Source organism: Myiozetetes cayanensis, unplaced genomic scaffold (assembly GCF_022539395.1).
Source record: "Myiozetetes cayanensis isolate MyiCay16 unplaced genomic scaffold, myiCay2020 scf5-8, whole genome shotgun sequence".
Lineage (NCBI taxonomy): Eukaryota > Metazoa > Chordata > Aves > Passeriformes > Tyrannidae > Myiozetetes > Myiozetetes cayanensis.
The window spans coordinates 28,095,284-28,122,891 of NW_026087742.1; the positions used below are offsets into that span (position 1 = coordinate 28,095,284).

Sequence of the window (27,608 nt, forward strand, 5' to 3'; positions counted from 1 at the left end):
AGGACAACCATCAAAAATCACACCATGTGCCTGAGAACATTGTCCAAATGCTTCTTGAACTCTGGTCAGCTTAGTGCCATGACCACATCCCTGGAACAGGAACCCCAAAACCTTAACAGATTATTATGATACTTCTGCATTTCCTTTTTTAAAACATGTTGACATACTCAGTTGAGTGGTCATGACTTGAATAATTTTGGAAGTTTCTAGAACTTGCTTCCAAAATTAAAAAACAACCAGTTCCCTAAAGGACAGCATAACAAATGGCTAAATATTGAACTCCAAAGAGGTACTCTGAAGTCAAAACACAGATAAGCAAAACACCACTGCAAAGAAGTCCAGTCTTCTTTGCAGGACTCACTGCTGACATGCTTTCTTTCTGAGTAGATGGCCTTATATGAACTCATAAAACAAATCTGACATTATTGAAATAATATTCCAACTCAAAGCAGTTGAGCATCACTTTTCACACAGCAGAATCAAGAATGTTGACAGCAAATCAAAGCCACGTTAACAAACATCATACCAGTATTACCTGCATTATGAGGATGCACATCCCAATTGAACCAAGGACATGTTTATTCTCATCAAACCAGGTCATAACTCTCTCATAACATCCCTGAAATGATGAAAGATGAAAATTGAAACCCCAAGGTCACATTTTCTTTCACGCGCATTCCCTCTATTTTGTTCCTTCCCACCCCTACCTAAGACTTGACCTGGGCAAAGTGAGCCTTACCGTTTTCCAGACTAATTCAGTAGAGTTCCTTCCACAGTCTTGGGAGTTTTCTGTACAACATCGGTCTGGAACAACATTTTCTCCCAGGACTGGGTACCAATCTGTAAAGTCATTCACACCACAGCATTTCATCTGTGCAAAAGTAAAGAATTAAAAAATTAACTAGCACAGTTTGTGAATCACACACAACCACAAATTTGTACTTCCACTAAACCATTCTGTATTTTCAAAACAACACTTCTGTAGTTTTAAAGTGTTCTGTGGTTGCTGACCTCTAAAAGCAAATACTTAAAAACACAAAGGAAAAACAAAATTAAAGAAAATAAATGGTTCCATGTCCAAGGTATGTTAAGTCTTCTTGTCACATAGAGATGAGCCCAAACACCAAAACACAAGGTAATCTGCCCTCAATTGCTAACAGCAAAAGCCTGCCAAAGCTTCAGTTCCATCTATGCAGGTTTTGCTGCCTCTCTGCTGCTTCAGATCATCTGTGACAGGCACAGAGAATCTCAGACAGGTGAGCATCTTTCACCTTACAGAGTACCCTTTGATCCTGGTTTCACAATACTCCCTGGATGTTCTGGAGTGCAAAATCAGAAACCAAAACCTGCATTAGCCATCTTTTAGACTTGGCATGGATGCCATACTTAACAGACTGCGGTAGGCTTCATGAACAAAGATTTTTTTTTTTATATTGAGAAAATATATTACCTCTGCTTGAATGATATTCCAGGCATTTTTCAGTCCAACATTATTTTCTGAATTATATAGCTTCATACCCTCCTTCAGATCCTTCTTTGCACTCTCACTGACCTGCACCATGTAAAAGATAGAGAATCAAAGCTGTTCAGAGGAAAGGACCAAATGGTATAGACACACATATAGAACATGTCTCTTAACTTCTTTCACCACAAACTTAATGTAGGTAGAAAAGCTTCAAGACTCTCACAAGTCAGTGGGACCTTTAAGCAATTGCCAAGGCCTAGTCTCTCCCTCAGATTGCAAAATACTGGATTAATTCTCTTGAGATAGGAGACCTCTGCCAAGAGTCCATCCTGTAGTCATCATCTGATTCAAACTAATTGAACATTAACAATCTGCTGATCTTACTGTAACCTTGCCAGTGACGGCTGTTGTCAATACCGCACAGCAGTCTCTCCTGCCTGTAACCTATGGCCTACTTTAAGGCCAGAGTTCTGGCCTTCCAACCCTAACAGAGTTATCTTTGCATGGGTTCTGGGTTCAGGCAGGCTATAGTTTACAGCCAATACAAAATCAATTGAAAAAAGACATTATTGTTGTTCTCCTTGTGGGAACGGACTTTCAGGATCTGTCACTTTCAACTGTGCTCTTCTTTTCTTAGAGGATAAAGTTGGAATGCTTAACCAGAGATTTGAGATGTCTCATTTCTTGTATAAATTTCAGTCTGAGCTTGGAGTCCCAGATGCAGGTAAGCACGCACCTTGCTTCTGACACTAGTGAGCTGGCAGCAGAGAAAGGATTATGGTCCTGGCATAAAGGTCACCTATATCAGAGGATCTCTTTCATCCCTCTTTGACACCTCTGTCAAAATCAGAAGTTCGTCTCAGCTCCCTGAAGTAGCAGGCATTATAATTATAGAATCAGAGACTCATAGAATTAACTGGGTTGGAAGAGACCTCCCAGATCATCAAGTCCAACCCTTGATCCAACCCCACTGTGATTACTAGATCATGGCACTCAGTGCCACATCCAGCCTCATCTTAAAAACCTCCAGGAACGGTGAATCCACCACCTCTCTGGGCAGCCCATTCCAATGCCTGATCACTCTCTCTGTAAAGAACTTCTTTCTAATATCCAACCTAAACGTCTCCTGGCACAGTTTAAGCCCGTGCCCTCTTGTCCTGCTGCTGATTGCCTGGGAGAAGAGACCGACCTCCACCTGGCTACAACCTCCTTTCGGGTAGTTGTAGAGAGTGATGAGGTCACCCCTGAGACTCCTCTTCTCCAGGCTAAAAAGCCCCAGCTCCCTCAGCCTCTCCTCATAGGACTTTGTGCTCAAGTCCCTTCACCAGCCTGGTGGCTCTTCTCTGGACCTGCTCTAGCACCTCAATGTCTTTCCTGAAATAATGACAACCTGAGAAAAGATAAAGGTCTCATAGGAGCTGTTTTAAAATAAGTCTGGACATGCTCATACTGCAAGGTTCTGCCCTGTGTTTAGCAGAGTTCTCCAGTTCCTCAGGCACTTTTCCAGTCTCACATATCCAATGGGCCAGCCAGTTGTGCCTAGTTCACTTGGTCTCTATGAGATAGCAGTTCCCTACAGATAAGCTTTATGAGAACCTGCCTCCTGATCCATTTTGCACCCTTGCCAAACTCTCTGGGTCTGCCCAGTCAATTGAGACAACTGCTGGCATCTGGAATAACCTGTGAATATCCCATGCCTCTCTCCTCCAGTCCTGTTCCAAGGGTTGGCCCTAAGAAGCTAAGCAGGTTTTAACTAGGACCTCCCACAACTCAGGTCCACAAGATGATCAGCTTCTTGCAGACATCAAACAGCTATGTTGAAGGCTATCTAAGATTTTAAAAGAAGACTAAAAGGGAGATCCTGGAACACAATTTTATGTCAGCGATTTCTCTTCTGCTTGTTCTCCTCATCACCTCCTCCCCCACTTCAGAACCAGCTCACAGAAAACAGCCAAGATTTAAAGTGAAACCTTCACCAAAGTGAAGATCAAGAACAATCCACATACTTTTATCAAACAAAAACAAACTGAACCTGGTTTACATGCTAGTACAGATAATTAATCTATGTGGCATATTTGCTTACCTTGTCCATATAAACAAAGAACAAAATGAGTAATATCAGCTCTGCCAGAAGAATTATCAGCAAAACGATGAAAAACTAGAACAAAGAAAAAACAGACAGTGTATACACACTTGCCAACCAGAGAGCAAACCTGGGGCTTCTAGAAACTATGAAGACTGTGGGCCTTGTCCTCTAAACCTTTCCTGTACCACCAAAACCATGCAAATTTGATTTCAAACTATTCAGGCACATTGATACTATATTGCCACTAACACTTCTGAGGGTCTTGCCATCAGTGAGGAAACTCATTGTGTCATTCTCAGAATCATAGGTTTTGGCCTACTACCAGTTTGCAGGTTTCAGCTACGCTTTTGTCTTGCTCCTTTTGACTGCTGTCACAGCACACAGCCCTCTTTCCTTCATACAGACTATAGAACAGATGATAAACCCCTTACCATAAAGATCAATGTGATGTGCCTCAGGAGTGATTCCCTGGCAGGTGGGCTTTAAACACATCTGACTGTGGAACAGTCATTATATTATTACTCAGCACTTCCATTCCCAACTCTCTGTATCTGAAATCTCTCTCTGCAGGGGCATCCCAAGTGTGACTTCTAGTAGTTTCCCACTACTTTTCATGCCCACTATGCCTTTTTTTAATCATGCCTTTATGCCCTTAGCAGACTGTCAGACAGGCATGGCACCAGCTGCCCAAACACGGGGAGAAGCAACATGCAGCACAGCTAGCTCTCCAACTGAAAACTCATGATAGTCATGGTTGTATAAACAGACTTTTGCAGAACCTTGTAGGATACAAATACTCTTAAAAAAAAGAAAAAAGAAAAAGAAAAAAGAAAGCTGGTGTTGCAGTTTTTGTGGATGAATGACATGGACCTCATTACTTATTCTCTGAGGTGGTCTCAGGAATGCTGCCCAGCTGTTCCCTAGCATCATATAAGGGAGACTTTTGCACAAGGAAAACATGCTCCTGAATGTCACAGCATCTGTATTCATAAGCTGTGACTGAATGGGAACCTGTCTGCTTTGAAAGCCATCCTCTCACCTTCTGCCACACTACCTCTCTCCTTGGGATGGGGAGAAGCATGATGAGCTCTCCTGGGTTCATGCAAGAGGAGTGATCCACACTGTGTGTTCTGAGGGGATACAAACCTCTGAGCTTCAGTGCTGAACAAAGACTGGTGAGGATCAGACTTTTTTTTTTTTTTTTTTTTTAGTTGATAAGGTCTGGTAGAGACCTTGACTTCTTAGTTTGGGTCAGATGGTTTCCATCATCCTCTTCCTTTAGATATAGGCAGTATAGAAAATAGCAATGAGAGGCTTTGAGCCCCTCTGCGCTTATAATTTTTTCAGTCCATCTTTCTAGGAGACATTTCCAGAAGGGCTCTCTGGGTTGATCCTACAGTTCCTACTTAACTAGAGGTAACTGATAGTAATTTTCTATGCTATCTAATACATTAGGGCACATAGTAACAAGGATACATTTGCTAATACACCATTAATATCACTGTGATCAAAGCTGTGGGAGGTCATACTGCAAGCATACAGAAGACTGAAAGCCAAGGGCAATATTACAGTGAGCCACAAGGCTATTTTTGCACTGATCATTCAAATAAAATAATAACAAAGCAACAGTCACTGTCTTAGTGAAAAGGAGTACTGATGTCTTACGCTCAACAGGAGGCACTTGTTTTCCTTGATAGCACCTAGACAGCCCAGAAAGCCGGTCACCATGATCACTGTGCCAATGGCAATGACTAGGTTGGCAGCTGAAAGTGATGGAAAGCTAGGAGAAAATGTGGCGAAGTTTCCTTGCGACACCGACAGCCAGATGCCCACACCCAGCAGACCACAGCCACATAACTGCAACGAGATAAACAAAAGAAAGGTGTAACCATTTTAAAAAATGTCACTGTCTCCTTTCACAGCAACTCTGAAAAGAAATAATTTCACAGGTAAATTCTCAGTAAGTGTTCTGCAGTAATGCTTTCACTGGCTTGGTGCAGAAACAAAGTGAAATTAAATGTTCTTACTTAGACTAGGTCATGTCATCTATACTTATAATTCTATTGAAAAGCCACTGGATGGCAGAATTCTCTTTTTAAAGACTTAGCACATGAAACTAGGGCTATTCATTGATCTCCCAACAGCAAAACCTAATGCAATTTTAATCAATAACATCTTTTCAATAAATATTTGTCATAAAATACCCAGTCCCAGTAGCCATATTGGGTTTTAGTATGAGTTTTCATAGCTTTAGTGTTGTTTGCCTGTGTTCAGTGTCACAAAAATCAGATTTCTATGTTCGTTATCTACAGAAAGTAGATACTGCTACTCTCCATCAGTGAGAGAACCTGAAGGAAATGCATAGCTGCTAATAAAACATAAAATTATCTCCCAATGTACCAAGCATAAAAATATAGGGTTGTGAAGGCAGAAAAAGAGAATGAGAGATGGAGAGTAACTATATTGCAATGGTGGTAATTTCCACATCCTTTTGCACCTAAGTTTTAGTTTAGCAATCTGGAGGAAAACTCAGTGTCTAAAGCTCAGAAGAACATGTATTGAATAACACAGAGGAAATTTTCAGCATTCTTGTAAGGAGACTGGGAAGCACCTCTGCTTTTGAAACTCAACACACAGTAACTCTCCAGAGTGAGTTGGGGAGCTTTGCATCACTGGGTGAAGATAAATGTCAACATCTGTTTCCTATCATAGACATGGATGCAGCTGCAACATGAGTGTGTGCAGACAAAAGTCAAACACCTACTATCCTGTGAAAAGAATGGCACAAAACATACACACGCGTATGTGGCAGGGGAGGGCTACAGGACTTTCATCTCTTCCCTCAAATCTGTCCTCTCCAATTAATAATTTTGAATTGATTTCTCACTGCTTTGCATGTATATCAGCAAGGTCAATGTGAATTAAGAGTAGTAAAAAGCTGCCAGGGGATGTGAAACAGAAGCCTCCTGATCATATGCTGCTGCAGGACCCAATAGACAACGCTACAGATTTAAACTCCCTGCAGTTCATGGAACCAGCCACTCTACTGCTCCTGCTTTAAATTTCATCTACTCTGTCCTTGAACTGCTGCAGTTTTGGTGCCTCAAGCCCACTGAGGAATCCACTCTGTGGCTCAGCTGTTTTCACCGTTAGATGAGAACTGCAGGCAGTTGCTTGGGCTGAGACCTTAAAGGTTCAGGAGGTCAGAAGCAGCTCTCAACTCACAACATTCATTTAAGATATTAAATGGCACTTCTAAGCTTCCAGGGCTGCCATTGCCATTAGCTGATGGCACTTCAATCAATGACTTCATAATACACCATGGCTGAGACTTGACATGTTTCCAAAGAAGTTTCTACCAAAGTCTGAAATTGTTAAGTGTAACTTTCCATCAGAACCTGAATCCAGATTTTAAAGGCCATTCACAAATGTATTTCTTGGACTTTCAGACTCTATTAGGCTCAGAAATCACAGCCCTAGCTCAAGTGTTTTGAAACAGTGCAGTGAATTCTGGAATCATGAGGCCAAAAGCAATAGATCATTGCAGATAAACAAGGTGGTGGTAAGAGCAAGATCAGGGCAAAAGGCTTACAGAGGAAGGGCAAGTAAAGGACAAATATGTGATCAGTAGAAAGATCAGCCCATGAAGAGTCACACCTCGGGATCCAATGCCAATTATGAGATAGTAGCAAAAGAGATAGAAGAAAGAAGCCCTTACCAGCATCTCTTTATATTTGAAAAAATTCTGCAGCACAGTCTTGACTGAGATTGAGTCTAGAAGATAAGGGTAGCTAGGAAATTACAAGGCTCACGTTTGTGTTTAATTAGACAAAGTCAGAAGCAGCTAATTGCTTAGATGAGGGGAGAGCTATCTTCAAGTGTAGGAAATTAGAAAAGTGATGGGCCCACTGGTGCTCCATGGGGTGGACGTGAAGACTAAAAAGAAGGACCAGGAGCAGAAGGAGAATCAAAGCTGCAGGGCAGAAAAACAGACAGAAGGCTTCTGTCCTTTTGACAAGCCCTCAGTTCAAGAGACCTTCTATATACACTTCCATACAGATCCTATCTCCACTTGCTTGTGGTAGCCACATCAGTATTTTGGTAAACTCAGGAGCAAAACACTTTGCTTTTTGGCAGAAGACCGGTCACCCGCACCTTCACCTTTCCACAGTGCCTTATTAAGTAGACGTCTTCGATACTTGATGTGAAATGATTGCAACAAAGGTCTGGTGCTGTCCCTAGGCAGACCACTGTGGGGATGCAACTTGAATGCAAGGCATATGAACATGCTGGGAGAAGAGTCCTTTACAATGCAAAATGAATTGCTACATCAGCTGAGGCTGCAGACATATCGACATCTGCTAATTTTTCCTGCAATTCTAATGTCCCACTGAAGACAACTTTCCTTTCCAGCTTCTGTAGTGATTGCCAAATTGCACAGTGTGATTACGGTATCATCCAGAGCTTTGTGAAAACATTTATTTAGTGCAGTACTACAACTACACCACAGTATCTGCACTGATCATGTTCTTACCATGCCTGATTTCCAAGCTAAATTCTACTTTTCACCTCCCAAAGTAGGATTTCTCCACCCTTAAGCTACACTGAAAGTTCAGATTACATAAAAAATCAGGTGAGGAAGGGGTATTAAAGACCAAGGCTGATATATGCAAGCAGGATTATCTACAGTGACTGAAGAGAGTAAAAAGTCAGAAAGACTTGCAAGAGACTTAATAAAAAGACATAGCATCCTAAAAATTTCCACAAGGGGGCATTCCATACCAAATAGCTCTAAGAGTTTAAGACGAATTGAGTATTTCTTCTCTCCACATCTCCTCGATTTTTGTGCTTTCTTCTCTGTTTTTCTCTGCCATTCTACTGAGTAGCAGTACTGTTGATGCTAAAATTTATGCTTTAAACCTCAGGTCCCATGACAAATGCTTTTTTCACTCGTGCTTTTTAAAAAAATCCCAAATAATGCCACTGACATGGGACTTAATTGCATACACCATACCAACCAAAGCTAGCTAGCATTCTAGCAATAAAATACCTTTCCCTGACAGTTTATTCTATACCATTCTCATTTTTTATACTACATGAACACTGTAAAAAAATGTTCTGACAGCCATTTATTCTCACAGGATCCACCTCTTTCTGTTTGGAACAACTGAATTCTGGAGAGTGAAAGGAGAAAAAAATATATCAAGTCATCTTATTAATTCCTTTTTCACCATATAATGAAATAATATATGCTGCTTGGTATTTAATTGTGTGAGAGTGATGGCACTGACATTCCTTCCCTAGAGAAATGGTTCAACAGCATAATAAATTTCACTGGATTTTTCTTCTCAAAAGATGTTGGCTTGTTTCCCTCGCATGATTAGAAATCATCATCCTCCAGGCAACCCTCAAATCTCTCCTTCCCCCGGTGTTTATGTCACCACAGAACACTATCATAAAGTCAGTCACTTTTACTTACGGAGTAATTTAGCCAAGCTATGGTACATATATTTTGAGCTTAAAGGAAAACAAAAGGAACATCAACTTTCCTCACAGGTTCTTCCACACTTTGCTGTTTCACTGACCAAAGTCTGAACTGTTTTCAATACCTCAATGTCTATCCATCATCATCACTGTGCCCAGAAAAACTACCACATTCTAGGAAACAGTAAGAATCTCAAATGCTTCAAGAGAAATGAGAAGTCCAGACAAACATAGAGAAACTCCAAAACAAGTCTTTCCATGACAAATGCTATCACCAGAGTGGGAAAGGGGCTCTTTTATTTTATTCTACATTTTTGAGCATTGCGTGAGCTAATGCAATACAAACTTTCACAATACAGAACTATATCGAGGTTTAGTTGCCTTATCAAAAAGAAGACAGAGGAAGAGTTTATAAGACCTAGGAAAGGGCAGCACAGATGGTCAGAGGTATGCCAAGGCTGACATATTGTACAGAAGGAGATTGTGCACAGGATTATCTAGCCTGGGAGGTATTACTAGACAGGATGTGAATGAAATATTCACAACTCCAGAGGTCAGTATGAAAACCAAACAGCCTGTCTCTTCACTCTTTTTCAATAATAGGAACAAGGAGACTATTAGCAAGCATTTTTAGTATATTTTGCTTCACATAACTTAGAAGTAAATTGATAAATTATGCCATAGGTGATTACAAGAATCAAGCATTGTGGGCGCACAATTGTCAGCAAGGGCTAGATGATTTTATGTACTGGTAATAGCATTTGTAGTTTCTTAGCATATACGTAAATAATGACATTTCCTGCTTCTCAGAGTAAGATAATGAATGTAGAATCCAGCAAAACTACCAAGCAGCAAACAAGGTAGGGTAAAGAAGGGGTAGGAAATGTCATTTTGGCAAGGTTTATTAATAGAATTATATTTATAGACTTGCTCTTGAAGTTATTGAACAGCATCAGGAAAAGGGATGAGGCCATATTCTTGTTGACTTGCCATCATTCCATGCCATGCACAAAATGAGTGATGGAAAAGCTGCACAACTACGTGTGAGAGAGAAAGAGTAGAGGGAAGATTTATTCTTGACATCAGACTTCCTAGTGCTGGTTAAACACCAGGAGAACTCTTAATGCACTTGGAATAGAACAGAGACATTTAGAAACCAAACACTGAGAGACAACCACTAGGGACAAAGAAGAAGCAAGTGTCTCTGTACTCCACTTTGAATAACATGCCCTGGGCTGTCTGTGGCCCAGTTACAGAGAACAGAAAGCTCCCCACCTTACTCTGTGCTGAGTTAAAAGAGGCAATCTTGCCTGAAGCAAAAATGATACAATGAAAAATACACGGAGCAGCTTAAATATGGCCCCCATAAAGTGGCAATAAGCACAGGAGGTTTGTTACCAGGAAATACTAACAGCATGACTGAAAAAACAAGTGTCAGTGCTGGGAATTAATTTCAGGACAACTGCAGTGACAGAAAGACACTCAGAATTAGGCTTTGACAGTCCTTTATTTAAACAAAATTTAACAGAAGGATGACCTGCACCAAAAGGACAAGAATGAAAAAGCCACATGGACAAGCACAATGCTCCACCAAAGCCTAGCACAGAAAGGTTTTTCAGTGTCCAGGTGGCTCTTAATACCCTCCCTTCTGCTAGCGTCAGCAACACTTTGGAAAAGCTGCCAGTAATATTTTCCTTCTGTTTGGTAAGTTCTACAAGATAAAGGTTACCTATCTTAGCTCTTTTTTTCAAGATAGAAAGATTTTCCACCTTTTCTCCAACTGACTCTTGGACCAGTCAATGTGCAGATGAGATAAGGAAGGCAATGGCCCTAATGAAACAGTAAAGTCTTCTCACTCTGATCCTGGGTTTTGGTTTGAATTTTTTTTAATATTTTCCCCTCTCCTTCGTTTATGGTATCTTAATGACCTCACAGGTTTCCTATGAAATCAAGAAGCAGCACATCTTGGAAAACAGTTTGAAAGGCTGTTCTTTCACACCATGCAGGAATTTTAAAAGAAAACTTATATGAGACATAAAGATGGTCATCATCTTCTTTAGCAGCTGAAAACCTGATTCAAAGACTCTTCAGATCAGAAGGAAGAGTTCACATCTTCTGAGCATTTTGGACCTGGTGCTTCATTTGGAAGCAGCCTGGTATAGAGATTCAAACCAGTAAGAGATACCATTCAAAAAACCCCCATCCTGTCTCAAAAGACATAGCGGTCCCTGGTCTTGTTTCAATGCGTGTTAATTAACCTCAGTTTTGGAAGATACTAACTTGGTTGTCCGGGACACATTGTCATCAGAATTAACAGGATTTTTCAAACTATCACAATGGATTAACTGCTCTGTTGAGAGCAGAATGTTAATCAAAAGGGGTGTGGGGGGAGGTGACTTAAAAGGGAAAGAGGACTCAAAGCTCAGCAGAAGAGTCATTCCATCCATTTCCCATCAGGCAGAGGTGCTCACCTTTTGCTTTTGCTGTATCCTCCTCTGAGTTATAGATCAGAATAACTGTTCTGGGAGGAGGCAGGGATGAGAACTACATGGTTTCTACCACTTCAAAATACATTCCAAACCAGAGATATGCTGTCTGCAAATTAAGTTTTTGGATGCCAATTGCCATCTCTGGATTTGGGTGGTTAATCCATCTCTGGAAAGGGCTGGTGCTTAAAGGAGATTTTCAGGTAAGACCAGATAAATTTTCCCACACCGCCTAGATAATCCACAGGATTAATCAAAACTGGGGCTTAACAGCTGACAATCTCAGAGGTTTCTTGCAAAGCAAGATCATCCTTCTACACATGATCCAAAATATAGCAAGAACATCAAAATCTGAGAAGTTCTTCTGCCATAAACTAGGAAATGAGAATGGGGTATGGAAGTAGATCAATATACTTAAAAATACCTACTAAATGCTACTGTCATAACAATATAGCAAATTTACACTCCTCTACTAGATTCCTATGAACTGGACATTGATGGAAGATAAAGGAATAATTTTTATTTCTTCTTTGAGTCTAGTGCTGTAACACCTGTAATGACAGCCTGTGAGTAATAGAAGCTAAAGAACTAAAATCTGTGCAAATGCTGAATGTCCTTAATTCATCTGCCAGAGAAAGCAGTTATCCTCTTAGAGTCATTCCCCCAGCAGTACTCCTAGGATGGTCCTGAAAAACTGAAATGAGGTTATCGGAGACTGTGATCTTTTGTGGGGCTAGCAGAGGGAGAGCTACCCCGAGGAGCATTAAATTTGGACACTTTCATCAATCTGTGGTTTTGGAATGTGTAAATTTGCAGGCAGAAGCCTCAAGCTTTGGCTTAGATGCTCTTCCCCAGTCACACTGGAGTTTTCAATAAAGGACATGTTTTGTAAAACAAAGTTGTAATAGCTGGGTTTGCTTGGTTTGTCAAGGACAGCTTAACCTCTTTATTTAGTTGAAGGACAACTTGGATACTTTGTGTTGCACATTAGGAGAAACTGTCACTGAGAAATTAGTACAGCACTGGAAGTAACCAAGGAGGTATCAAAATCTCCAGTCACAGAGGTTTGCAATGCTTTGCTAGAAGCAATCATGGTTGACCTGACCTAGCACTAGCAACAGTACCACTTGGTATGACTTGCAGAAATTCCTGTCAAGGAACATTTCTGTGATTTTATAATTTCCTCAGCTACCATGTTCTTTCTCATTTGTGAAAAATTCAACAACCATGTCATTTCTAATGAACACATAAAAACTATTACCTTTGGAAACCTTATGGGGAGAACTCTCTTGCCCATGCTGGGGAAGCAGCACATTTGTCTCTTTCCAGCATCTGCACACCAGCACATAAAACACAGTGAACAACGAGGAGGAACCGTTTATGTGAGCACAGTTACAGGGCTATAACAGAGACAGTGGGATAATTCACGTAACTGGAGTGCTGTGATGGATAAAAATAGGCTCTTCAGGCAGATCAGGCTGGGAAGAGAAGGGGCACTGCACCTTATGTGAGAGAGCAGTGGAAATGCACAGTGCTCTGCCTTGGGATGGATGACAAGTAGTCAGTTAAGAGTTAGGAGTCCTATGTATGCCTGCATACCTACACAGGGAACATGCCTTTGGTTTGACCACTGTTTTGAGAGGGCATCGCCCTTTTACGGCAGGGAGTTGCCATTTTGTTAATATCACCGCTCTGTGATTGGCTGAAAACAGTTATAGAATGCATAAAACATTCTTTAATAAGGGCTAATGGAATGAATAATTCAAGTTTAAATATAAACAAAAGCAAAAGGCACTTTAGCAGACTGCAGAACAAGCAGTCTGAGCTGGGGTAAGACTTCAAGAAGGTAGAAGGGCACCAAAAGGATGATGGACATAGAAAAGTTGAAAGATGTCCAAGCGTTACAGACCCCTCCTAGGAGGTCACCAAGGCGTCCCAGTGCAAAGCCTGTCACAGGCAAAGAGCCCAATCCTTCGAGTGGACTGAGAGGCCTCTGCATCTTCCCACAAAACATCAGCTTGAACTTCACTGCACAGCTGGGGAGGCCCCCAGAACTCTAAGGGAAGTGGGAGTTGGGGCTGATGGAAACCACACAGCTGAAATAACATCAGCAAAGATGCTGTCTTCAAAACAGCACTGCAGGGTAAAGCATGGCAGTGTAACTTGGAGAAGAGCTATCATCTGTGCTTCTCCATGTTGATGGGATATCTGACAGCTGATGTCACTGCAAGGCCACTCTTGGTTACTTTTGTTATGTCATGGCAGAGAGGTTACTGAAAAGGCTGAAAGAGAACAAATGTCACTCCTATCTTAAACAAGGAAGATCTAGGGAACCACATGCCAATCAGTTTCACCTCAATCCTTGGAAAAATAAAGGAGCAACTAACCCTGGAACCATTTCCAAGTAGATGAGGGACAAGAAGGTGATAGGTAGTAGTCCCCATGGATTTACAAAGGAGAAATCACGCCTAAGGAACCCAATAGCCTTCTACAATGAGCCGACTAGCTTGGTGGATGAGAGGAGAGCTGCTGATGTTATTTAACTCAACTTTAGAAAGGTTGTGGAGCCTACACTTGTGGCAGATATTCAAAACCTGACTACACACTGTACAGGGTAACCTGTTCTAGCCAACTCTGCTTGAGCAAGGGGTGGCAGACTAGATGACCTGAACAGGTCCCTTCCTATCACACCTATTCCATGATTCCATTAGGAGATAAGCTCTCAGATATCAATTAATAACTATATTCCAGCTCTATTCTCCAATATGCACACATACCCCCTCTTTTTTTTCCCCATTACCAGTGTCTGCCTGAACAGGTAAGGAATAAGTCCTCTCCATTATTCAACCTTGTATCCAACACAAGCACAGCACTGATATGCTAATGATTGTCATTAATTATTAGGGGGTAAAAATCTTCTTCATGAAACTCTAGGTGATAAATTGTCAGTATTTAAAACACAAGTGTGGAGAAAAGAAGCAATAGAAAGGAAACAAAGGATTAATTTAAAGGAAACATACACCTACAGAATTATATTGCAAAATACAGACTTTCTGTAACATGTTTCTGGAAAAGCTGATACAAAGAAGCAAAGTCTCAAAGCAAATGAGACATTACTTTGGACTGCAGTATTTCTTCTTCCAAAACTTCACAGTTATTTTGAGTGGCATGCACAAAGGCAAAAAAGCAAAAAACAACAAAACTGTCTCTGCCTGCAGCTGTGAAAGGTCAAATTTAGTTGTGCCAATGTCAGCACTATAATATTTTTGTATATAAGACACGGTGCCCAAAGTGCAGTTGGCAAGAAAGAAGACTGAACATTTGAAAAGGATTCAGAGATGATGTATGAAGAAGGATTAGAATGTGTACTACAATCTAAGTGACAGCTAAACTAAGAGGGCAGGAAGGAGAATGGAGGCAGAACTTGGAAACAGTATTAGAAAAAAAAAGAAAAAAAAATTTAAAATTATAGATCAAATACTGAGACTCCTGAAATCAAAAGGACTGGCAGGACTCCAGTTACTCATCTGCTGGACGGAAAAACATCAAAGACCACAGAGAGTTCAAAATGTCAAAGACAACATACATAAAATCCAGAGCATAATATAGAGAAAGGAATTATGCAGTCACTCCAAAGAGGAAACCTGATTGGAAGGGTATTTAACATACAGTTCATAAAGGCTATGTAATTTGTGAAGGCTATGTATGTAATTCATAAAACCCATAAAGGACTCGTGGTTCCTACAGAACCTTATGCATACATTAGAATGTGCAGTTATGCTGTCCTTGATAACAGACTGACAATAATAGCTCATTTAAAATATAGTAACAAAGCATTATACATAATCTTCACATTAAACCGTGTTCTCATTAGTAAGCAAGGGGATAAGAGCTGAAAAATTCTCTAAGCAATTCATCATAATGAATGAGAATCCATCAGCCTAACAAAGCACTTCTGAGCATTAAGCTCCATTTCCTAAACACACATAAGTGAAAAGATATCTTCCTGAAACGCAAAGTTTGGGGATTAAACTCAGTCTATCTTTAATTCCTGCAAATGACCCTATCTACAGACTTCAAACTGAAAACAGGCAGCAAATTACAATGCTGTCTTTTAATGCAAAACTTTCTGAAGCTACATGTCAGGAGATGTAAGTTTAGGGCTTTTCCCTATGTAATAACAGTAATTACAAAATGGAAATGTGCAATGATTTTAAAATGCTTTTATTTTATTTTCCAATGTATTTCCATAAAGTTAATTTCACTTGAGATGAAAATCCAATCTGAAAACCAGCTGGACAGAAAGATCTCCTGAATTTATTGTTCCACAGAAACATTTATATTTGAGTTGGATAGGAAAAGCAAATGCATGTTGCTGTTTAACCCCATTAAACCTACAGAACAGAAAGAGAAGTGAATTTTGTTATTCCAGTTCTTGGAAAAATTGGAAGGATATTTTACTGCAATTCTTAATCCCTGTGCAAGCATAACAAAGTACAAGATTTTTACATGTTAGCAACCATGATTTGGCTAATAAAAATGTTTTGGTTTGCCTCACTATTAAAACATCTTTTCAAAACCATTTGATTCACAGACTCAAAAACAGCATTCAAGGCTTTGAAGGAGACTTTTCAACTACTTTCACAGATGTCAACAGGAAGAGACAGTTTTAACAAGACAGTTTCCAGAGTAACAAACATCTAAATCACAGTCCAAATTCCAGTATACAAAAGCCCCAAGAGAAATGTATCAGACAAGACAGGTAATCATATTTTATTCCACTGTTAGTAGAGAGAAAAACAAATGTAATCATTATCAGTTGAGTCCCCTCAGTGCTCTAATTTTTGGGCAATGACATAAAAGTCTTTTGAAAATAGAACTGTATGGATGTTTAAAACTATATGGTAAATGCATATATTTGCACAAATGCAGGGGCATGCATCTGCAGTACTTTTTTCTGAGATGGAAGACCCTGCTAGTTATGCGTGGACACTTTATGCCCAAAAGGAGCATAGTCAGATTCTGGTCAGTCTACCATCAAACAAACATCTACAATGTTTAGCATCCACTGGCTAACTTTATGAAATTTAGGCACCTCTGTCGGTCACATGATGTTAATCTGTCTCTTTTTTCCTGATCCAATTCTCATGAAGCCCCTTTATCCTCTTTGTTTATTTTAACCACAGCTGCTTAATTCTGCTCTATCTCTTAACACCAAATAAAAGCAGCAGTAACAAAAAAAAATATTTTTAAAAAATCAGATGTTCAAAGAACTTGCGGTGGGTCAACAGTCAGCAGTCCTCACCCAAATTTGTCTGAAAGGACTGAGGACCTGTGCAGCCCCAAAGTAGTTACCATGACCTAAGATACTATCTTGAAGATGTACTACAAGCTACAAGCAAGAACACTGCATCTCAAACACTTAGGGTTCTCCATCTGCTCAAAAGGGGCTTAAACTGCATTCTGCAAACTGACTTGCACCCTTCTCTTTCAGATGCTGGAGGCGCTTCTGAGAAAAGGTGCAAGGAATCAATGTGAAGCAATTACCTACAGAAGTTATTTGTAAACCCATCACTGTATAAGTGTGAAGTAAGCCTTGTACTTGTTGGGCTATAAGCATTCTACTCTTGGTCAATTTGTATGTTGAAACAGCACAAAACTCTGGGGGATTCAGTCCCCTCTTTAATTCATTACATCTTCTTGCACCACTGATAACTAAGGAGTAAAACTGACTTTCAGTTTTATTTATTTATGGCAGATAGTAGCATGGCTTCCAGTGCCCAGTGACCTTGTGTTGCTTAAGCTTTCAGTAGAACAAGCATGCCAATGCTCAAATACAACAGACAACAGGAACAAAGGCAGGAAGACAAGTTCTTTGTCCTCTGCACTGTCTGCTCTTCTTGGTATTGAAGTAGAATTTTGTGAGTAGCAATGATAATAAATAGCAATAATAAATAAATAGTGAAATAGCAATGATAATAAAAGGAACAGTTTTGCTCAGCATTCTTTAAGAAAAAAGTAAATCAATAACTCTATTAGATCTACCAGACAAAAATTGCATTAAAATTGACTAATTCAGTGCAGATTTAATATTTCTTTGGTAGTATTTAAAGTTATTCTACCTCTTTCCATTAATATGTTCTCTTTTGAAGGTACTACCTAGCAAATAACATCTCCCAGTGGATAGAGAACACCTCCTACTTACTGTTAAATACTCTGTCAAGAGGCCTTCAATTAAAAATATTTTATGTGTTCCATCATTGCCTGAACCATCTCTATCTCGTTACTTTCCAAGATGTAAAAAAACCTCAAGCAAGTGAAACCTTTCACCTGCAGGTTGCTGGAAATACTACTAGGCTGAACCTAATTCTCTTCAGATAGACTAACAAGGATTGCTATTAAAAAGGGGCCAGATCAGATAAATAAAAAGGGGTAGTTGAGCAGCCATGAGCTACAGTCAGGATAGTTATAAGCATCAGAGTAGGCAAATGATTCATTAGTTAACTGAATCTCACTTTTCCCTTCCATCCAGACATCTGTCTTAGGGAAATGAAGAACAGGCTCACACTGGCTCAATAGGAAACATGGAAATTCACAAGAAAATTTAGCCAGTAACAGGTGGACAAATACTTTTCGCTATCCCAAAGCAAACACAGGACAGTGGCACTAGACCATTTAACAAATACAGATGCACACTGCAAACTGTCTCTGAGTCCTGCATTGCTTCCAAGAAAACACCTTTTAAAAGCTTTCACTGACTTGTCTGAAAGGAGACTGAGGACTACTTATTGTGGAAACAAGAAAAAAAGGAAGTGCTCCAATTTATATCTAGAATATTTTAACAATATTTTCATGCCAAATTCACTGTAAGAAGAAAGAACCTGCAGAGGAACAGATCCCAGAATGGTTTAGTTAAGGGAGTACTGAGGTCACATCTGATCCTGCTCAGTGTTGATTAAGTTCTATGGCCCAGCTACCATCACAAGGAGAAAGATCTGGGGCTGTTTCATCACTTTTATGGTATTTTTTTTCATATATAATGACAAAACAATCTTGCTTTCAGAAAAGCTAGGAAACAAGTCCCTGTTGCCAAATAGGAGCTGTGATGTTATCCCGGTATCTGAAATGCTGGAAAATGAGACTGGGACAAAAGAACGTCTAGTAACCAGCTCTAAAAATTAGCTCTGGCAATTACTGTATCAAACAAATGAGTATTCATGATATGTACATATTTAGTCTTCAGATGGGCACTGCTACTGAAAGACACAGCATAGTTTGTGATGCAGTGATTTCAAATGAATTAGGAGGTAAATCTAAAAGGAACAGTCCTAGAAGAGGTGAGAGAAAGTGACTAGAACAGGAGGACAAACAAGGCCATATGAGAAGCGGAAGATAAGCTCGTGTATCTCTTTTTTTCCACATGCCAGATTGAGAGGAAATTGGGTTAGCGAAGACAAATCCGCACGGATTCACAAGTAATAAAATTTACAACTTTAAATATTAACATGAGGGGACTCTGCAAGCAGTACATCTAACAATGACACCTGATGTCCCTGATACCTAGGGAAAAGTGCAAGGTGTTAGGCTTACCTGTGGTTTAGATTGTCCTTTCCCTACTACATGTTCAGTCTGCTAACATGACCAATGGATGAAATATTTCAGGTGGCAGACATTGTGTGTTTTCTGTGCCTTTACAATCTAACTGAACATGGTGTGAAGCAGAGAAAAGTGCTTCCCACTGGAGTCCAGTTGCACTTTAGTCTTCCAAAACACAAATGCAATGGATACAAATGTACTGGAAAATTCTAGATTCTAACAGAAATTTACATTCTCAAAAATATCTAAATACATAAAAATAACTTGCTGTACAATCTGTAAAGTAAAGTTACAGGTCTTGATTCCCACTGTAACACAAAAATCATTTGGTTTCTGCAGGTTCTCCACAGACCTCCCATATGTTCTTATTTCTGGGGCTGGATTAGGTTCACAAAACATACTACCAGAAGCAAGGAAGACTTAAGTGAGACTGGTGTTGCCTCACCCTTCCCTCCCTTTCAGTGAGCCTCTCTGTCCACCACACAAGCCCACTAAAGACAAAAGCTGCTGTTCTGACAGCATTACATTTGAACATGCTGACAAGACTGCAGGGGTCACAGCTGGGAAATACTGGGACTACAGAAGACAGTTCCATCCCATTGTCTGATAGATGTTTGTATTCACTTCTGCACAGATCAGAACAGTAACAGAGCTTTTACACCAGCCATACTGAGAGGAGTAAGTGCATTTTATTTTGCAAGTCAAAATTCAGCCATCAACAGAGAAGGTGATTGCCAGATGAGTGGCAGTAGCATAAAACAATTTCCTCTAATTTTTGTGTTGACAAGAGCTACAAAGTGTACTGACTAATACTCACTAGAGCATGGATTTGTACTCAAAATTATTTTGGTTTACTTTATGCTTTTACTTAAAAACATTTTCATAGCTGACTGCAGTTTAAAATAACCTTTCAGCAATCAATGAAGGTAGCAAAAGACACACTTAATTACAAAATGTTTCAGAATAAGATTAAAAAAGCTGTGGGCCACAACATCACGTAGGACATCTTTCAATCTCTTCTCTCTGCTCTGCCACTTTCACATGTGTGAAAGCCAAAATAAATGTACCAAATACCAGAAATGAAATGTAAAATGCAAAATCCTGTCTCAGCATATTCTACTGCTTAAAAGGCTAAAGTACTGGTAACAACACATTGATACTAGCAGCAGCTTCACTATTTGAGAAAATCATTATCTAACTGCATCATATGCACACAGAAAAAGAAAAGCAGTATTTAAATTCTGTAGGGAACAAAAATCTGTGCCAATGAGCTACATCTGGGTATGATGCAGTGAGACTACTCTTAAGGGCTCGAGTATTCCATGCCAACACTGAATCAATATAATATTTCCTATGTGTGATTTGTTCCGCATGCAAAAAACTCCAGCAGTTCTTCAGACTGATTTACTTATTTTAGCTTACAGGAGGGAAATATGTCCTCAACAACTCATACTCACTTGACTAGGGCCTAAAAAAAAGCAAACAACTTTGCCACAGAAGGCATAATGAAACCTGGATTCCCATAGATTTGTGACTCATGATTGGAATCTTGGCTTTCTGATTTTATGTGAGCTAACCTCTATTAATGCTTGCCCTCTTAGGGGGCATGTAGAACAATTTGCTCATGTGTGCATTATCTGGCATCTAGTAAAGCTGGAGTTCATTCTGCAGGCTTGCTGTAAGGGAAGCAGGGTGTGTATCCCCTATCCAGTCACATCTTCAGTTTTATTTCTGTCCCTGCAGAATTCATTAAAATGTAAATTACGTTCTACTGAGAAAACGTAAGACTGTTAATGGAATTTCATCCATTGCATTATGCAGATATCCAAAATAGACAGCCACTTAGAGCTAGTCATGATATACAGAGAAAGTTAGACTCAAAGGTCATTTCAAAAAGTAAATGCACTAGGTTTGATTTTTTTCTTATCCCAGGTGCTATTTGTTTGGGGTTTGGACAGATGCTTAACCAAAAAACTTAACAGGTGGTGTTACTTAAATCCCTCAAATATAGCCTAAAAATACCTTCATTTCCCTACCTCTAATTCTTTACTCACAAGTTAACTGCACCTAAACACTTTTTTCCTCTAATTTCTGCAAGTCACCTGTAAGTAATTTATCAAGAAACAAAACATTTTAGGTAAAGAGTAGGCTTCTCTCTTAGTAAATCCAGATTGTAATCTTCAGTAATCTCTTCGACTTGCATGTTACTAAGACCAAGCTAACTGATACACTTATTCTGGAGTCAGAAATAGTTAACGGTTAACCACTGAGAAGAAAACCAACAAAATACAGTCATAGACAATGACTTATGAACCCCTATTTTAAATAAATTTATTCCAAATAAAGGATTTATCACCCTTCTTGGTATCTCATCTAACTTTGTTATCAAAAAAAGTAACTGATAAGAACCTAACACGAGACTAACTATAGCTACTCTTTACATCTACAAGCACAAGTGCAATGTTACATTACTTCAGTTTTTACCAAAGTCAGCCGCTCAAGTTGTCGAGCTAAGAATATATTCTGTAGCTATGTCATTGACTAGATTCACAACTGCTAATGAGAAGTGTGTCTTCACATTTTCATACTCTAATAATGAAACTCAAATGGAACTACTTGGCTGCAAAAATTATATCCATGATGAAGAGAAATACATATATTTTCAGATTATTTCTCAGCAAAAAGCTTCATTACCCTTGAGATTAACATCTAAATTTAGGGCAGTATTGCCTCCAGGTGGGAGCTGACTCAAGGACCAAATCCAAAGATACAAACAAACCTCTTGCAGAAATCTCATTCCATTGCATGGAAAGATTCAGCAATTTACACAGGAGACCTCAATTCAAGTCCCTACTGTTGGCAAAACAGTTAGAATTTCTCCATCCTATAATTTTATGTATTTCCTAAGGCTCTTCAGTTAAAATCTCATCATCTTGGGCTGCCTGTATAAATATGCATGCCTTTAGAAAAAGACTCACACCACATAGAAGTAGCTATGCACAAAGTGGGTAAAAGCATCCTACACAGCCCCCAAGCAGAGACAGAGACCATTCATACAGACAAGTGTTGTTGCCTTAAAATAACATTGTGGTATAAAACTGCAAAGTTGTACTGCAAAATGTAATATCAGGTGTAATTAGAATTTGAACACATCCCACTTCAGAAAGTGTGCTGATTTGGAGTGCTGAAAGTATCTGTATTCCACCACTACAGGTGACACAACTTACGCAGATAGAAATAAAAAAAATATAGCTCAGTTAAATGGGATGAGACCCTGTGTGAAACAGACTGTTATGAATTGCATTTGGAGTCTCACATCCATCTTTTAATTTTTCCCATCATTCTGAATACTACATATAAATTACCCATTAATGGGAACAAAGGCATTATTGTATGTAAGTACTGTGACTTAAGTGAGTCAAAAGCCTTCTATTATTTCTGAAATACAAGATTCCCCGTTTGGAAGATTAGAGAATAACACTTCTCTACCCTACAGAGGTATCTTCTTTCTCTAATTAAGGCATCCTTATGAGGAAAAGCAAACAATTAAAGCACCACAAAAAATCAGGGAAAAGCTTGGAAGCAAAAACAGAATACATAGAGTATAAAATACAAATAACATTTCCATCTTATTACCCCACAAACTGCACTTTTCTGTGATTTTTTTTTTTTCCACTTGTATGGCACTTTTGTAGTGTCTACAAACTTCAAGCACAGAATCCCTCAAGAGCTAAGCCACACCTATTTTTAGTTATGCTACTTGTACAACTATTCATGAATCTTACATTGGGAATCATCTTAAAGGACCACTCCTCACTAAGAACAATTTCTGAGCAGCACTCTTTCACTCCCTGGATTTTCTTGATGCTTCTCTTCTTGGTGCCATTTTGTGGGTTTTTTTGGCCCATTGTTTCCATGGCTAAACTAATGTTCAACACTAGCTATCAAAAGTCATTCTAGCAAGCTGGTTCCTTGTTACTAATGATGGTTTTGCTGGCTTTATACAAGGAGAGATACACGCAAGCCATGTGGATAACTGAGGCCTGTGAAGCCATGAAAAGTCTAAGAGGTCTAAACTAAAGTAAAATGCAACTACAGGCTCCTAAATCCAAATTTGGATATCTTTGTGAGTTTAAAACACAAAGAAAATAACACTCTCCATCAAAATGAAGTTTTTCATTTTTTTCTTGAGAAAAACCCCAAACCATATCAGGCTAAACTTATTCTAAGCCTGGAGTCACCACCAACATTTTTCCTCTGATATGTATTTTCGCTATGAATGATGTTTTTCCCTTATGAAGCCAATGGCAATGCATGGTTATACACAGTCTCCAAAAGCAGCCAGTCTTTTACAAAAAATAGCTGAGTTTACTGCTGTGAAGGGTGTATGCTTACTTGTCTTTACTGGCTGCCACAGGATACCTCAGTGTGCATGTAACAGGACTAGTGGATTCTCTGGAAGGTGACAATTCATAACACCCACTATGTGGAAATGTGTTTGTTTATACAGCTCTACATGACAACAGATGATGGAGCTGTCAACATCAGTTTGAATTCTTGATGTCTTACAGTAGATAACCTTCTACGCTTTCAGTGATTAACTTGCATAGCACAAATTCAGCTGTCCAGAAATGGCAACTTCCAAAGTCAGAGGTCTGTTGATCTTCTCACAATTTTTTCTCTGGTCTTCCTTTCAAGCCTGGTATACCTGGAATGTCCTTTCCCACATGGGTATGCGAAGTCATCAGCCTTTATGCATTAAAGCCCATCTGGAGGCACCTTGGGTTGTGCTGAGGCTGCTCATTTACTATATTTAGACCTGAGAATTATCTATGATTATGCACAGACAACATACTCAAAATGGCACAAAGATGAATCACAGAATCACAGACCAGTTGAGGGTGGAAGGGACCTCTGAAGGTCATCTGGACCAACCCCACTGCTCAGATAGGGACACCTAGAATCAGTTTCTCAGGACCACGGGTGGTTATTGAATATCTTCAATGACGGAGAATCCACAACCTCTTTGGGTGACTTGTTCCAGTGCTTGGTCACCCTCACAGTAAAATAAGTGTTCCCTGACGTTCAGGGTTTGCCCATAGTCTCTTGTGCTGTCACGGTCACCAATGAAAAAAACCTTGGCTTGGTTTTCTTTACACCCTCCTGTGTAGTATTTACATACATTAGTTAGATCCTTGAGCCTCTCTTTTCCAGGCTAGACAGTCCTGGCTCAATCAGCCTTCCCTCATATGAGAGATGCTTCATCATATTAATGGAAAGAGTCAAACAAAGGGCCAGTATGTCCATGCCTCTCTGGTACTGAGAAACCCAGAACTCCAGGTGTGGCCTGACCAATGCTGAATGAAGAAGAGTCACCTGCCCTTGACCTGCTTGCAACACTTCTAATGCAGCCCAGGATACTGCTAGACTTCTTTACAGCAGGGACACGTTTCTGGCTTCTGTTCAACTGCGTGTTCACCAGAATTCCCAGGTTCTTTTCCACCAAGCTTCTTTCCAGCCAGGTGACACCAGTATGTACTGGTGCGTGGTGCTGTTCCTCCCCAGTTTGCATTTTCCCTTACTGAATTTCATGAGTTTCCTATCAGCCCATGAAAACCATCTTCACATCATGATTACATTTTGGTTGAAGCAGAAGGAACTCACCTAAAACTAAAGTAAGCCTCTCTGTAGCCAAAAAACATGAGATGGTATATTTTGAGCTAAGCAGTAAAAGCCACCAAATAAGCCCTAAGCAACTTGTTCTTCCTGCAAGGGCACACTGAGATAGGTCTGTCACACAATTACTCTCATAACTTATGCACCCCATGAGGAGTTCACAATCTGACAAGCATAAGAAGGTAAAAGACAGAAAGAAGAGTTTGTAGGAGCCAAACGTGAAAGTGTAAGCAACACATAAACAAAATTCCAAATCTGTAAGAACAGCAGCATTTAAACACTCTGATAAAAGCAGATGTATCAAAGGGATGTGTCGGTCAACACATATGCTGAGACTGGTTACCTTCTTATAGAGTCAGGATATCCTGTGATCATATATGAATCTTGAGTTTCCTTTACCAGGTCTGTAAAATTCATAGTAAAGCTCCAGTTGCTGACCGTAAATCCGTGCAGTGTAATCTGCCTACATAGCACTGCTCGTAATGATAAAATCATTCTGGGGTAATTTCCTGACATGGTATCTCAGTACTGACTTGCCTCACACAAGATATCTCACTGGCATATATAGGTAATCCTAAACTGCAAGCTGTGCTATAGATTTTAATACAAACAGGGATTACATGAACACATTGACTAAAATAATCTCTCAGCAGAGAGGCAGTCATGGGATTTTGACCTTTCTAGTCCCTATCAGAAAGCTTTCAAAAAAATACTTCCCATTCCACAAGTTAAAATAGCTTTTGCTTCAGCTGGAACATCCAAAAACACAGTGCTTGCTCACTTACCTTCCCATATGCTTCTATCTCTTTTATCACATACATCAAAGAGAAGCTAAAGTGGCTTCAGTTATTGGTGCCATTGTGAAATCCATCCAGTAAGAGCTTAAAGTCAGGAAAGACCAACCTAATTCCCAATTTGACTTCATATGTGCTGACATATTTCTCCAATTATCCTCTGACCTCAGACACACTACAAGAATCCAGAAACCCATGCAGTGATTTCTTTGCATTGTTCCCAATTCAACTCTTACTGAGGGCTTGAGCCCTGTGCCTTGCCCTCATGAACTCCTAGCTCATACTTTTCTGTATATAATTAATGCATCTTTTTGTCAGGACAGAAGAGAATCTATGTCTGTACATTTAATCACCTTTTGTTGTTGTTTTTAGTATGCCAGGAAGCAGTGAATATGTTTTTATTTACCTTTTTTTTTTTAATAGAAACTGAATTTTAGTAGAAATTGGCATTCAATCAAAAGCCACAACATTTCAAAGCTACACACTATTAGTTACATAGTACTATATCTAGTGTGCTGTACGGATAAGAAACAGGGATGGTTTCTTATCAAGAATCCATCATAGTTTTCATTTTAAATGGATTTAACTGGCAGTATTACCCTTAAAGAATTGAACACTTCTGATGACCAAACTCATTAAAAGCATAGAAACTGTAGTTCTTATATGCTAATATCTCATTCTCTCTGTGCTCAAAAATAGAAAGCAAGTTTGTCTGCTTTTTTCAGCTGCCAGTTTTTCAATACTAAATGAATTAGATGTTTAGAAGAAGCAAATGAATAATCTGAAATAAAAGCTACTGCTGATTTAGGCTTTCAAAAACTGGTTTAGTCTTTCAGTCAGCTTTGCTTCCAGCTGCTAAGACTTCTACCAGTTTTTTTCTTGTCTTCTTTGTAGAAACTGACAGCAAATACCCTTGAATATTTTTATTAAACTTGCATTTTCAGAGATTATAGTCATGAAATGTGTTGTGAAGATTTTGAATATGTTTAGTTTTTCAAAAGGAGGAAACTGGAGTTAAATTAAAAGGTATCTTTTTTTTTCTCCTCCAGCTTAGAATGCTAGTTAACAATTAGCAAAAAATGGAGAGCACTCTCTTGGCAAAGCATGAAGGAATCCTAGTAATTCTTTGTGTTGGACTTATTATTTCAAGTTCCCCTTTAAAAAAAAAAAATATTTTCACTTTCCTCTTTATTTAAAAAAAAGCCCAACTCCAGTAGTAGTTATGCTGGAAAGTCACAAAGATAACAGAGCAGATGCTATAAGGATTCACACTGCAGTAGCAATAGAACAATATCTCTTCATACCGTAGTCAAAATAGCAGCATGAAATGAATATCACATGCAAATTCATCAGCTATAACAAACAAGGAAAAATACTTCCATAAAAAGCAGCAACCTGGGAATAACGGTAAAGACATCGGTCTACACTGGTCCTCTACACTTTGGTCTATTAGGCTCCTCTCCCACTGCCAGAACAGCACTGTTTCAGTTTGCTCTTATGTTTTTGTCCCAGTGATGATTTTGCAGCACAACTTCACAAGTTCCTGTCTGTCCCTTAAAAATGTAGCCAAACCCACTACTCTGGAAATACCACAGTATTTCCACCAGTTAACATTCGGTTCATTCACCAATAAAGTCAAAGTTCTTCCTTCTTCCCCCAAGCAAAAATATTCTTACTATTTCATTTTTTTCATTCTGCTTCTCAAACTATTCCAGATCCTGCATTAACCAGAGAGAGTTGATCCCCACATGCAAATAAGCAAGAGAATAAAACACTGATTTTACATGTAAAACCATGAATCATTTTGATTATACAGCAAGCGAGAAACCTAGTAGTGGGGACTACTTACATGACATTACATAAGGGACTACAAAGAGTGTAATTCATAGGGAGAACAAAAGTAATGAAATAAATAATTTTTGGCCTTTGTAGTATTTTGCATCATTGATTTACCTATCATTTTACCAGTTAAGGGATCTCACTAAATTAAATGTCTGATATTAAAGGATTGGTTGTAGCTA

The 27,608-nt window shown here is 39.3% G+C and overlaps 1 protein-coding gene across 5 annotated transcripts in view; it reads right to left on the minus strand.

Moving 5' to 3' along the window:
• The window catches only part of TSPAN9 (tetraspanin 9), a 170,963-nt gene that overhangs the window by 5,250 nt on the left and 138,105 nt on the right, over positions 1 to 27,608 (minus strand). For all 5 annotated transcript variants that reach the window (XM_050333554.1, XM_050333552.1, XM_050333551.1 and 2 more), the window contains 5 exons: positions 5,217 to 5,408; positions 3,549 to 3,623; positions 1,451 to 1,552; positions 740 to 871; positions 536 to 619 (listed from right to left, as the gene is read on the minus strand). In XM_050333554.1, the coding sequence (XP_050189511.1) occupies positions 536 to 619; positions 740 to 871; positions 1,451 to 1,552; positions 3,549 to 3,623; positions 5,217 to 5,279 (456 nt within the window). In that variant the 5' untranslated portion in view covers positions 5,280 to 5,408. The remainder of the gene's footprint in view (positions 1 to 535; positions 620 to 739; positions 872 to 1,450; positions 1,553 to 3,548; positions 3,624 to 5,216; positions 5,409 to 27,608) is intronic.